Genomic DNA, 13,473 nt, shown 5'->3' with positions numbered 1-13,473 from the left:
GCATGGCTTCTGTTTTGTTGGTCTCATTCTGGTTTATTCTTAACATCCTATCTTTACTAATTACCATTTATTAATCTAATCATGGACTCCATGAGAGTATGGAGGATTATACTCTGTGTCACCCAATCACAAACTTGTCTTCCTAAAATACACTTCTTCATTTCATTCACTCTTCACTAATTTACTCACTAGAACTCAGTCAACTGTGCTCTTTCAACTCTGTCTTTCCCACTTGCATGATCTTCAATAGCATTTACATCTTTAACTATACTGGCTGATTGTCAGAAGGCAAATGTAGGAACAGGCGAGGCAGTAGGTGGAATGTCTCCAAGATGATTCCGTAAAATTCCAAAAGCACCAAAACCTAAACATGTAGCAAAGCCGAAAAATAGGAGTTGAGTTAGGGATTCTACAGCCAAGTGTTCGATTATTTCTGTAAGGTAACCAAATACAAACTTGATGCAAAGCCGTAGCCCAGGAGTAATGGGAATGGGAGAGCTAGGGAAAACTAGAGCCGAGAGAGACGAAAAAGGTGTCAAAGGAAAAAATCCAAAAGGACGTTTGCGGGTGAGAAAACCTCAATACTGAGCGGGGACAGGAGTGGAGTGAGAGGGTATAAATAGGGAAGGGTGTGTGGAATGAAAGTTGATTAATTAGTGCATGAGCGTTTGTGGGGGGAGGCGCTTGTGAGAATGGGCAACGTTTCATCGCACGCGTGCAGTTTGTGACACTGATCCTGTCTGTTAGTAGCAACCAAGTGTGCTACCATCCTGACATACTGTAGTAGAAGCCTGTTTGTGGTTCTCTCACTCACTCCACACCCTTGTCTGCTGGTGGCAGAGCCAGGGGTACTCAGAACTCAATCTGTGTCATCTAGACTCCTTATACTCAGCTACAGGTACGTCTGTACTTTGCCAGGTGATGCCTTTTTTCCTCCATGTAGCAACGCCTCTAGCCAGCCCTGTTGCAGTTGGCCAACCCTGTCCCCCAGCTGCACTCCAAGCCCACAGATCCTGGCAAACAAACTGAGCTTTATCTTCAACCAGTAAATCAATGGGAAAGCCTGCATCACCAGCACAGCATAACCTTGGCTCAGTGTGAGAATCAGTTAAGTGTATTTTGCACTATTTTACATTTTTTTTCTTTTAAAAAAACATTTTTTTTTACAAATTAGGAATTTGTACACACGAGAGAGAGCAAAGACAAATGTTTTTCATACCATACATGTTCTCTGACTCAATTATAAACGTACCTTTTCACCTTTTTCGCCTTGTGGTCCCACACCTCCATCACGACCTGGCGGACCCTGAAAAACCATAACAACATATTTCAGATTTGTTGTGTAGGTGGCCTGTGGTTCTTACAATTGGCAATGAATTTCAGCTTCATATTACTGTAGGCTTTGTCTTGACCCTTGAATTACAAAAATCTGAAAATAAAACCTCTCTTTGGACATATAGCCCAGAAGCATAATCTGTAGACCTAATCTAGCACCATAAATAAGTCAGACAACAACATTATTTTATGGAAAAACCTTCTTCCTAGAGTATAAACTAATATTGTCATCTAGATCTTCTTTAAATATGTTTAACATCCTTTTAATGTAAAATAGTCTGACATGTGTTGTGGTGAACCCTGAATTGTATGGTATCTAAGTGATCAATTAATAGAGAATCACTAAATGGGAAACCCGCATAATGAGTGCTACCAAGCCATAGAGTCTGCATAGTCTTTGGAAAAGACTCAGCGACTCAAAAGAGTGAAACCGAAACCCTATCCCTAAACCCTTTTATCAAACCCAAATCTTAAACCTAACCTAATCCTTAAACCTAAACAGCAACTAACTTTAACCATAACCTATACCCTCATTCTTTCCTTAACTGTAAACTTCTAAACTTAAAGGTTAACACTCACCTCACACTTAGCCCTTACCTGACCTTAGTCTTATTTACACTTACTGAATTACCACCAGAGCTGCATAACCTTGATTCAGTGTGAGAATCAATAAAGTGCATTCTGGACCAGATTACATTTTGTGTTATTATTTAAAATAAAACAATGGCTTTACAAATAATGCAAATAGGGAAGTTATGTTTTAATGTAGTTAGTAAAAGCCTCCACCATTACTTAAATGAAAGGCAGATTATATCCAACAATGCAGACAAGCCATGTTTCAGAAGCACAAAAAAACAAAAAGCAACACAATGTCATATTTATGTAACACCTGAAGAAGGCTCCACAGCCAAAATGTTGTGTTCATTTTCTTCTCTTTGCAGCATGGAATAAACCTTTACTTGTTCCTTTGTCATATTTATAAACAGTTACAAAAAACAACTTGTGAACCCTTTAGAATTACCTGGATTTCTGCATTAATTACTCATAAAAATGTGGTCTGATCTTCAACAAAGTCACAATAATAGACAAACACAATCTGCTTAATCTAATAACACACAGACAATTGTACTTCTTCTTGTCCGTACTGTACACATTGTTTAAACATTCACAGTCTAGGCTGGAAAAAGCATGTGAACCTAATGACTTCTCCAAAAACAAATTGGAGTCAGCCGTTCCAATCAATGAGATGAGATTGGAGGTGTGGGTTGGAGGTGCCCAGCCCTATAAAAAGGGCACGCAAAGGTTGGTTACTGACAGAGTCTGCTCTTCTCAAGAAAGAGCTGTTCATGTGAACCATACCCTGATCAAAAGAAATATCAGAGAACCTTAAAAGAAGAATTGTAGAGATGCATAAAGCTGGAAAAGGCTAAAAAAGCATTTCTAAAGGCCTAGGTCTTCATCAATCCACAGTAAGACAAATTGTCTACAAATGGAGAAAATTCAGTACTGTTGCTACTCTCCCTAGGAGTGGGCGTCCTGTAAAGATCACGGCAAGAGCGCAGTGTGCAATGCTGAAGGAGGTGAAAAAGAACCCTAGGGTAACAGCAAAGGACCTGCAGGAATCTCTTGAACTTGCCAAAGTCTCTGTTCATGTGTCCACTACAAGAAAAACACTGAACAAGAATGGTGTTAATGGAAGGACACCACGGAGGAAACCACTGCTCTCCAAAAAGAAACATTGCTGCACGTCTCAAGTTTGCAAAAGACCACCTGGATGTTCCACAACGCTTCTGGGACAATGTTCTGTGGACAGATGAGACAAAAGTCGAACTCTTTGGCAGGAACGCACAACGCTATATTCGGAGGAAAAAAAAGCACTGCACATCAACACCAAAACCTCATCCTAACCGAGAAACATGGTGGATGGAGTATCATGGTTTGGGGCTGCTTTGCCGCCTGAGGGCCTGGACAGCTTGCTATCATAGAGGGAACAATGAATTCAAAATTGTATCAAGAAATTTTACAGGAGAATGTCAGGGTAGCAGTCCATCACCTGAAGCTTAAGAGAAGTTGGGTGATGCAACAAAACAATGACCCGAAACACAGGAACAAATCAACAACAGAGTGGCTTAAACAGAAGAAAATTTGTGTTCTGGAATGGCCAAGTCACTTTACTGTGGAATGACCTGAAGAGATTTGTTCACGCAAGGAATCTCAGAAATATCAGTGAACTGAATCAGTTTTGTAAGGAGTAATGGTCTAAAATTCCTCCTAAACGTGCAGGTCTCATCAGCAGCTACAAGAAACGTTTGGTGGAGGTTCTGCTGCTAAAGGAGGTTCTACCAGTTACTAAATAGAAGTGTTCTCATACTTTTTCCAGCCTGGACTGTGAATGTTTAAACGATGTCTTCAGTATTGACGAGAAGAATTACAATTGTTTGCATGTTATTAGTTTAAGCAGATTGTGTTTATCTATTAGTGTGACTTAGTTGAATATCTGACCACATTTTTATGTGTAATTAATGCAGAAATCCAGGTAATTCCAAAGGGTTTACAAAATTTCTTGCAACTGTACCTAATAATTGATCATAGCCTATGTTTTGATAACATGTTCTTTGGCATCTTGAGAAACACCAACGGCAGACCTCAGACCATAAAATAATTCTAATATTTTATTAACAAAGCACTAATGAGGCAGCACCTTGCAGTGGTTAGCATTGCTGCCTCACAGTGCTGGGGCCCTGGGTTCAATTTCAGAACTGGGATGTTATCTGTGTGGGTAGGGTACACCCTGGATGGGACGCCAGTCCATTGCAGGGCAGACACACACACTTACACCAGGGACAATTTTCTTTACAAGACAATTAACATACCAAAATATTTTTGGTCTGTTAGAAGAAGCTGGAGCACCACGCAGGAAGCACCCCAAGTCCAAAATCAAAAACCATGGCCCCTAAGCTGTGAGGTAGGAATGCTAACTACTGTGCCATAGTGCTGCCCTATTTAAAACTTCAAGATCAGAATTTAACTAAATATATTTGATTGAAAATTAATGTTGCAATGCAGAATTTAAGGTTACAAATCAGGCTGTTACTTCTTGAACTCACAGGACATCTACTTAAGGATGGTTTAACTACAAAGCTGTGAAAGTAGGAGAGCTGAACATGCATCCCTTCCTAACCATTGCAGTTCTGTTAGATATAACCATCACCAAGTTTTATACCGATACAAAAACGTTCAATATTAATGTTAATATTAATTTTATTGAAAATAATTACAGATCTGGTTCAAGGGGGATTCTGTGATGGAAAGGCTAGAGATACAGCAGTTGTGCTTGTAAGTGTGAAGGAAAGAAAGTGAGCAATTCAGGTGTGGATTATAATCAGGTCCTGAATTAATACAATCAAACACCAAGAAAATACTTAAATATCTTCCTCTGCTATCATAGACAAGCAGCACGATTCACAATATGATTTTTACTGTGGGATGCTGGAGTACTTACAAACATGGCACTTGTTTATGAGCCCAGGAATACAAAATGTCAACAAGTGCAAATTTGTTTGGAACGAGTAAGGATGGCATTAAAATGACATTCGGGGTGGAGCGGTGGCACTGTGGCTAAGGATCTGCGCCCGTGGCTGGCATGTTGCCCGTTCAAATCCCGCAGCTGGCAGAGGAATCCTAGGGGCATCATCCAGGGGTGACGTATAAATGGCTGACCCTGTGCTCTGACCCTAAGCTTCTCTCTCCCGTCTGTGTGCCTGTGTATCTCATTGAGAGCAAGCTGGGGTATTGCAAAAAGACAAATTCCTAATGCAAGAAATTGTATATGGTCAATAAAGTGATCTTATCTTATCTTAAAAATAGCAAACAGCAAGGACAGATTCACTTCAGATTTGGCAACACAGTAGTGACTTTAACTCACAAATTAGTGGTAACTCGTATTTGTAAAATTCATCTCCTATGTGAAGTACCCAGTACACACAGTAAACTGTTTTATACTGAGTTAATGTCCTATTCAGCTGAGCTGAAGTTGTGTTTGTCTTTTCAATTCAACGAATTTCCAATAATCCTGTATTGCTGCCTGAAATTTAATGAAGTACCCTGTGCTTTAGGAACCATGCACATTCATTCAATGCCCAAGAAGCAAGAGCTAGATTTTTTTTTAGATTTCCATCAAAGCATTTGGGGTTAAAAACAGTTCCTTTTGAGCAGCCTTGATTTAACTTGTTAGAACAACCTAAAAAAACTGAGGGTGCTTTAAAATTATAACCAATTTGACAAATCTTTAGCACAGGCTGGTCAGCTGAATAGTGTGCATACAGAAAACAACTATTTAATGGAAAACAATGGTGGATTTTTGCACAAAGACCTTTGTGTGCAAAGCATATACACTGTTAGAAAACATGGTGGATTGTGTGTTGGAGGAAAAATGCTGCCTTTATACGTTTCGTAGTAGGACCACTGTACTATAAGCAACCTGAATGAACCAGTGCTGTACCTTCCCAGAACCACTAAACTCCCCATCAAACACCTGCAAAAAGTCCAAGTCACAGCAGGTCAACACATGAAAAAAAAGAATTTTATGAGATAACATAAGATACTGAACGGTGTCACTGTTATCCCAAGACAATAGATAAAAAGGCTAAAATCTCAAAATTCACTTCACTTTGCTCAGTTTGGAATTCATACAACCAAGTTGAGTTGAGAGTAATTTGTGTAAGTGAAAAATTCAGCAGTTCTTCTGAGGCTACAGTGCCTTACAATTCTAACTTTAACGCATTACAAGGTAAGTCTATAGAGTATTCTTTAATTTGATTCCCCATTATTGAACTGCACTGTTTACAGAAAGTAAATGTCTTGATTATAGTTTATTAAATTATTTTTTTATTACTAAATGTAGACATATAGTTTATATGCTGTAGTATTACTACTATACACCACTATCACACTTGATATAATTAGGCATGTTTGACCTTGATTCCTGAATATATTCCTGAATACTCTGAAAGCTTTCAGCATCACCAGTACTTGTTTACCACAATTTACCTAGGTTTCATTATTTTATACATCATCATTATAAAACAATATTGCCAATATTAGCAATATTGCTAATTGTTGATCTACTTAAAAGGCATATAAAGTCCAGCTACTCTTTCATATAATTCTTATCTGATTCTTGGGTAATTATTCGCCCATTAAGATCCATCTATAGTTTTCCAAAAAAAAAATAATGCACTCAGTAAATTGGTTGAAAATAAAATTGACAAACATATCAAAAGTTAACCATAGGAAATTTGTAGTTGCAATTAAAGTACCTTGGTTAACTTTTAAATGGAGGAAATCCAGATTTCTCCTGTGTGCCCTGGTAATGACGGTCTGTGACACTTGCTGTGCTTAAATCATCATTGTTCTGGTCTTCAAACTAATCAAGCACTCATTGTACTTACGGGCAGTCCAGGTTTACCAATCTGGCCATCCTTGCCGTTTTGGCCTGGGGTACCAGGGAGACCCGGAGGACCTGGCAACAGTGCCGCTGAGGCATCCAAGGGTACACTTGGACCAGGGGGACCAGGCTTTCCAGGGGGACCAGGAGGTCCTGGGGGACCCTAAAATAAAAGAGCTCTTATCATTTGAGTCTATATATGAACAACGTTCTCATGATGAACTAATTAAGAACTTTAGGCATTTTCTATGCATTTCCTTTCATAATGGAAGCATAAGAGATGTTACAAACACAATTTAGAAAAAACACACAGATCCAGCCATTCAAAAAGAGGGAGGTACGCAGCAATAAAACGTAGTGGACGTAGCACAACATACCACATGTTTTTTGAAATAGGATAATAGTATCATGAAGTACCTTGTAAAACCCCCAGGTGGAGCTAATAAAGCATAACGTCCAGCATTTGAGGTGTCACCAGAAAACGAACGATTTCGAATCCCGATCACTGCTGAGGGACAATCTTTTTCCAATTAAGAATTTAAGTTGTATACTGTTTAGACTTTAAAAAGACTTTAAAATAAACCGTGTATTACAGAATGTTAAACATTAAAAAGTCGGTATATTTTATAAAAGCAAGATTGCTCAGTTGACAAAAGAACACAACCTTCTACCTTCATCATAAATAATTTAATTATGCATAAATATTTCCTTAACTTGGTAGGATATAGTGGGTCCTGGTTTTAACGTGCTTGTTCTAACATTATTAAGCTTATATTCTGTGCTTCATAAAAAGTTATAACGTTTTATCCTTTCTTAAGAATACATAGTTATTGTAAAAAGATAAATATTGTAGTGATTTAACATCACTTGATAGTAATGTGAATACGGAATCGTGTAGCGAAGAAGCTAAATATCACAAGTGGACATTTTGGAAACATTTTGACATTTGTTTCTTTTTTTAAAAAAAACCTCTGATGTCCTTGTAGTGGTAACCACCCAGGCGGTTCAAAGCGCGATTAGAGCCGAATGCATAAAAATAGTCCACTATTATAGCTTACTGTGAACATGATGTGTCTCTTTTAGGTTTACATCCGAATTGAGAAAATCTATATTTTCTATATTTTGTCATCAGCGTCATTCAAGAAGATACCAGCTGGCTGGGCTAAAGGAGACCTCAGCCCAGATGCCTGATTTGCTCTGGGAGGTTGTGTCTGGCATGAATTACTATATGTGATGGTTTTGTGTTTAAGCATTTCTTAATGGAAATCTTTAAGTTAAACAAGGGAGGGGGGAATGGTTATTTTTTTACAATTGCCAGTAATTGGAGAACAGCCTATCAACATGATGGCCAAGCGATTTTTTTTCATTTTTAAAAAGAAAAGAAAAAATAAGATAATGACGTGTCCCTGCCTAACATCACATGCCTTTAAAAGCTGTAAAAAACTAGTTTAGATAGTTAAAAACCACTTTTTATGTGTGTAAAACAGGTGACTGTTTTTCCTCATGATCAGCTTAGAATTTTTGTGTACGCTGTAAGATTTTTACTTTTTAATTAAATGTTTAAAATGCTTGAATTTCATAAATGCAAAGCACGTTTCAAAAAACTTTTATTGTCCTTGTAGTGGTAATGGACAAAGCACTGCAAGCAGAGTATTACTTTCAGTTTGTTTCTTATAGAGTGAATACATAAAAATAGTTCACTATTATAGCTTGTTGTTGGCTCTGGCATGAATTTCTGTATCTGGATAAATTGTTTTTGTGATTAAGGATTTCTTTGAAAAATTCTTTAAGTTAAACAAAGGAGGGAAGAAGGGTTATTTTTATTAATTATATTTTCCCTATCACAATAAAATTGGAACATTTTTTACAAGTGTAAATCCACCTATTTTCTAACCACTTTATCCAGACCAGGTAACAGTTTCACCAATACTATTTGGTAACATTTTTTACAATTTTGACAGATTTCAGAATGCTTCAACTGATGTTTAAAAATGTAACAATGTCTACTGTGGTAAGAGCACAGAACATCTTTCCGCCTGTGAAAAGATTTGCGTATGTAGTTTATTTATGTGTGAAAACAAGAAATACAGAGGGAGTTTCAGAAATTAAACAGAGGTCTGGAACACCCTGTCTCAAAAATTCACGTTTAATAAATTGAAGGTTGTGAAAACAGTGACAAATCACCCCGAACAAAATACAATTTTAAAATACAAGCAGTTTGAAATTATTAGTTGTTATTAATAAATCAATTCACTTTGAACGTGTTGTGTTATTCAGATTTTAATACCAACAAATTCAATATAGTGTTGATAATATTCACTATTTTAGTTTTTCAAAGAAATGTTTATTTGTTAAAGAAAACTCACAGCGAGAGCAGGGTTTGAGCCCCCCACCTCCAGCATGTGAATCACATGCTAAAAACCATTACACCAATATGCCGCTTGACAGCTTAAGCTATAGGACAGTAATAGAGGGTGAATGAGCGAAACTGATGCAGATGTTTACAAAGAAAGTGTACTATTGTAATAATTTATATTGAATATAATTATAATTATTAATTTTCTTTAGATACACGATTCCATATTAAATTCCCTATTAATCAGATTCTAAAAATAATGTTTTTTTAACTGCGATAATGATCACAAGTATTCATAGAAAAGGTTAAAACATAATAACTTTTTATAAAGTATATAAACTTAATTTAGTCAGAAGGAGCATGTAAAAACTTTTCCAAAATAACCACAGAAAGTAACCAAATGAAAGACTTTGATGCTTAAAATGTTTATGAAGAAAGTGGAATACCGGTGTGTATTTTTTATTTAAAGTACCAATATCAGCCATATACTGTCACGGAAGCTGGGGGCTAGCCGTGGAGAGAGACTGGCGAGACAAGAAGATCCTATGCGTAGCGGTAGGATCGGAACAAACATGGGGGTTCAGTCCGAGTTGGGGACGAGACATAAGCCCTCAGGTAGCGGACGTGGGGCAACCTGTTGAGGCGTGCCTCTCGACAACCAATCCCAATGCCGAGCAAGGAGGAGAGGGAGACCCGGAAATATATAGCCCCAGACAACAAGACACACCAGAAGAACAAGTAAAGCACAGAGAAACTAGGAACAGGACAGAGCAGGAGTGCCCTCTAGATGTAGAGGGCATGACATATACAGCTTACATAATATGTTTATATTCCTAAATTAATATCATTTATGGTGTTCAGACACATTATGTACTTGTTATTTTTGTGCTCAGCTACCAACATTTCCCGTTAGTTGTAAAATTCCATATTAATATTCAACATTAAGCGGATTTAAACATGCACAGTAAAGAGATTAAATGAAGCATTCGTTTCACTAACAACCAATGCACCATGAGTGCCAGCCAATCACGTACTGCGGTATAATGCGCTAATCTGCAGATATTTTCGCACAGTACAGGGTTTTACCGCACATTTTGAATGGCTGCATCTGTAATACCATGGCATTGCTTTATGACATGCACTTTAGCACAGGAATTTGCATAATTTCCCAATGTTCAACTGGCATAAACACAATTTTCCACAGGAAGACACATAATGTCAAATTCTTTACTTCGCTGATTCCTGACTTATTCATCTCCTAGCCTTCATTTATAGAAGCTGGAACTAGATATTCCTGTTTTAGATAAACAGGCATCACTCCTTAAAAAACAAAATTATAAAATTATGCCACTATTTAGATCAATTATTTTGGTCTATGGTTTTGTTATGCTTGATCCAGAAGGGTGGATCCATAAGAGTAAAAAAATAGCTTATGCTCATTGACACCACTTGACCTGACCATTACAGAAATAAAGCCCACTACTGTACCATCTTTCAGTGAACTCTTAAGTTCCCTTAACTACCAGTAAAAATCAGATCTAATTAAATATAAAGAAATTAACAGTAGTTAATGGAATAAAACATTTACATGGTTTTATTAGTGTTAGGGCATGAAAAAGTGCAGGAATTATCTGACATGCTTTGACCTCACAGACACAGTAACCTGGAGTATTGTTAAACAGCGCTATTAACTTTGAGAAAATGTACCTGTACTCTTGCAAACTATAACCACATGTCTGAGGCTGCAAGCAAAAGTGTTCTAAACAAGGTACTTACTCGGATAACTTCTGCATCACTGTCAAAGTCCCCGAAGCCTGAACCATAGCCATCAGCTCCACTCTGAAATAAGAAAGGCAACCTTAGCAAACCACCTTCTGTATATTTCACAACTGAGTCCAAATTCAGAACCTAAATTTCTAAGAAGACAAGGGGTGTTGCTTCAGTGGGATACAGACCAGAAATCGTGCAGGACTGGGAGGGCCAGGCGGTCCAGGCGGGCCAGGCAGCCCTACTCCCGGATCACCCTATGGAAAAATGAAAACACAGCTGTAACAGCAACTAATGAAACTGGCACAACTGGTTTTTTGTTTCAGAATTAAAAAAGCCTGTAGCTAGTTGCACAAAACATCTCTAATATTGTATACTGTAAGTACTAGTTATGGATAGATTTTCACCTTAACTGATGGTGTTTGTGTTCAGTTACTTTGTGTGATTCCTTAAAAACCTAGAAGCTCTAAAGGAGCACACTAATGTTGAATCATGCCAGTTTGGAAGTTTTACTTTTTGACTCACCATTTTATTTTTACCTTATGTATGAGATAAAGTCACTTAAAGCCAGACTGTGGAAGCCTCCTCCATTATGGCCACTGTTGTGTATAAAGGTGTCTCAGCTAAGGAACTTTAATCTTCCTTTAGCTCTTGGCAAAGCCAAGACTTGAACTCCCTCTGTATTTCTGTTAAACCTCTTGTCTTATCTATCTTTCCTATTTAAATGGATTTGATTTGTATATTACTGTTAACTGTCTTAATAAGACAATCATGAAAAGTGATAATTTTATATAATAAAATCTCAAAAACATTTACAGCACGATGGGGACTTCCTGTCATTTAATTTAAATAAGTAGTTGAAATGCCTAACGCATAATCTTACATAAGACAATAGTTACAATAAATAATGTATCCGTTCCTTCAAAAAAATCATCCACGTACTGTACATATCTTTTCCAGAAAGTGAAATCTGAGAAATCCACCGCAAGTGTCTGTGCAATATGAGAGCTGAGCAAACACTGCGATTTTCTGGTTGGCCAGCTCAGCTTACACACTTCATGATTGGAAGCCACTGGCTCCAGTATTAAGGCAACTACTCAGTAGACACATTTTTATGCTTATAAACATATATTACCTCAGACAATTAATTTGTACACAAAGTGTTAAAGAAGATTGAGTTAAACTGTAAACAAAGTTGGTTAAAAATTATGTATATCTTTTATGAAATATAAGAATTACATTAATCCAAAGTAAATTGACTTTGCATAAAAACATCCAATAATATTTATAACATTGCTGTTTAAGCAAACTATAATAAAAAGGAAGAGAAGATTTGTTGTTTGGGGATTGCACACTACTTTTCTGTTCCTATGGACTCTTAGTTGTCCAGTGCCGTAGGACAGTAGTTTCCATACCTTCTCTCCCTTTGCGCCAGACTCTCCAGGCAGCCCTGGAAATCCTTGTGGTCCCTTTTCACCCTGGATGGAGAGAAAATACCAGGATTTTATTTTTTAGACATACACCTTTAGTTAAGGCTTTAGTTAGACCTTAAATGGAAAGATTAGGTATAAGTGGTTTGCTTAAACATCACAACAAAATTGAAAATGTTTTGTTAACAGCTGTGATGATGACTGAAAGACTTGTTTAAGCACATCCAGGGACACTTTGCTTGCATAACACAAATTCAAAGTAGTTATTGGCAGTCTCTCAGTCCATGGTCTTTGTTTAACCGGCTACAGAAATGTAGCAAACATTTCAGCAATTGAAGAACAAAACCAGGATAAATTTACATCTGCCAGTTCTACATTTCAATTGTGTTTACTGTATGTGACACATCAGATTTTAGAGTTACAAAGCACAACTAGAGAATTCTACTACTCTACATGGGCAGAAGAAGTCTCCAGGAAATGTTATTTGATATAATAGTGCCAAATTATTTATTCAAAATAACTTGTGTTTCAACTAACTTTTATTTTCAAATTATATTATTGAAAGGCCCATCTTTCAGATGCCCTTAGAGGAGCAACAAGTGTACTGTAAACACAACAAAAGCATTTGGAAGAAAACAACCTGAATAACAATGAATAAATGGATTTAGATTTTATTCTTTTACCTTCAGTTCTATTTTCAAATTTGTTGTCCTTATCCTAATGGCATTTTCAATAAAAGCAAATTCACATTTTAATCATCAAACTCCATAGTTAACGGGGGAAGATTTGTGAATATCTTAATTCTTCTTCTTCAAAGTGGGCTTTTAGGAGCAAGCACTATTAATTAACATTTGAAAAAATAGATAATTTAAATCTCACCTCTGGAATTACTAAATGCATTTAGTGAGATTTAGTGAATTTATTAGCCTGGAAGTCGTGTGAATATTATTCAGATTGCAATTAATTAGAACTTCCCTAAGAAACTAATTAACCATCAAAAGAGACAGAAGATCTTGAATAAATAAATAAGGAATTCTAAAAAATATAGAGATCTGTGCAACTACCAGCAGTTAACTAATATTAGCAATGATTGCTTTTGAATGTACTTGATATTCGTGGGTGTTCAGAGAAAGAGTGGA

The 13,473-nt window shown here is 36.9% G+C and overlaps 1 protein-coding gene across 3 annotated transcripts in view; it reads right to left on the bottom strand.

Annotated features, from left to right (window-relative positions):
- The window catches only part of LOC148832868 (collagen alpha-1(XV) chain-like), a 112,650-nt gene that overhangs the window by 36,390 nt on the left and 62,787 nt on the right, over window positions 1–13,473 (bottom strand). For all 3 annotated transcript variants that reach the window (XM_088918877.1, XM_088918879.1, XM_088918878.1), the window contains exons 10-14: window positions 12,320–12,382; window positions 11,093–11,161; window positions 10,914–10,976; window positions 6,786–6,944; window positions 1,253–1,306 (exon numbers count right to left, since the gene is read on the bottom strand). In XM_088918877.1, coding sequence (XP_088775003.1) covers window positions 1,253–1,306; window positions 6,786–6,944; window positions 10,914–10,976; window positions 11,093–11,161; window positions 12,320–12,382 — 408 coding nt within the window. The remainder of the gene's footprint in view (window positions 1–1,252; window positions 1,307–6,785; window positions 6,945–10,913; window positions 10,977–11,092; window positions 11,162–12,319; window positions 12,383–13,473) is intronic.

This window comes from Atractosteus spatula, chromosome 6 (genome assembly GCF_055471065.1).
Source record: "Atractosteus spatula isolate fAtrSpa1 chromosome 6, fAtrSpa1.hap1, whole genome shotgun sequence".
NCBI lineage: Eukaryota > Metazoa > Chordata > Actinopteri > Semionotiformes > Lepisosteidae > Atractosteus > Atractosteus spatula.
This window is presented reverse-complemented; position numbering and strand designations above follow the sequence as displayed.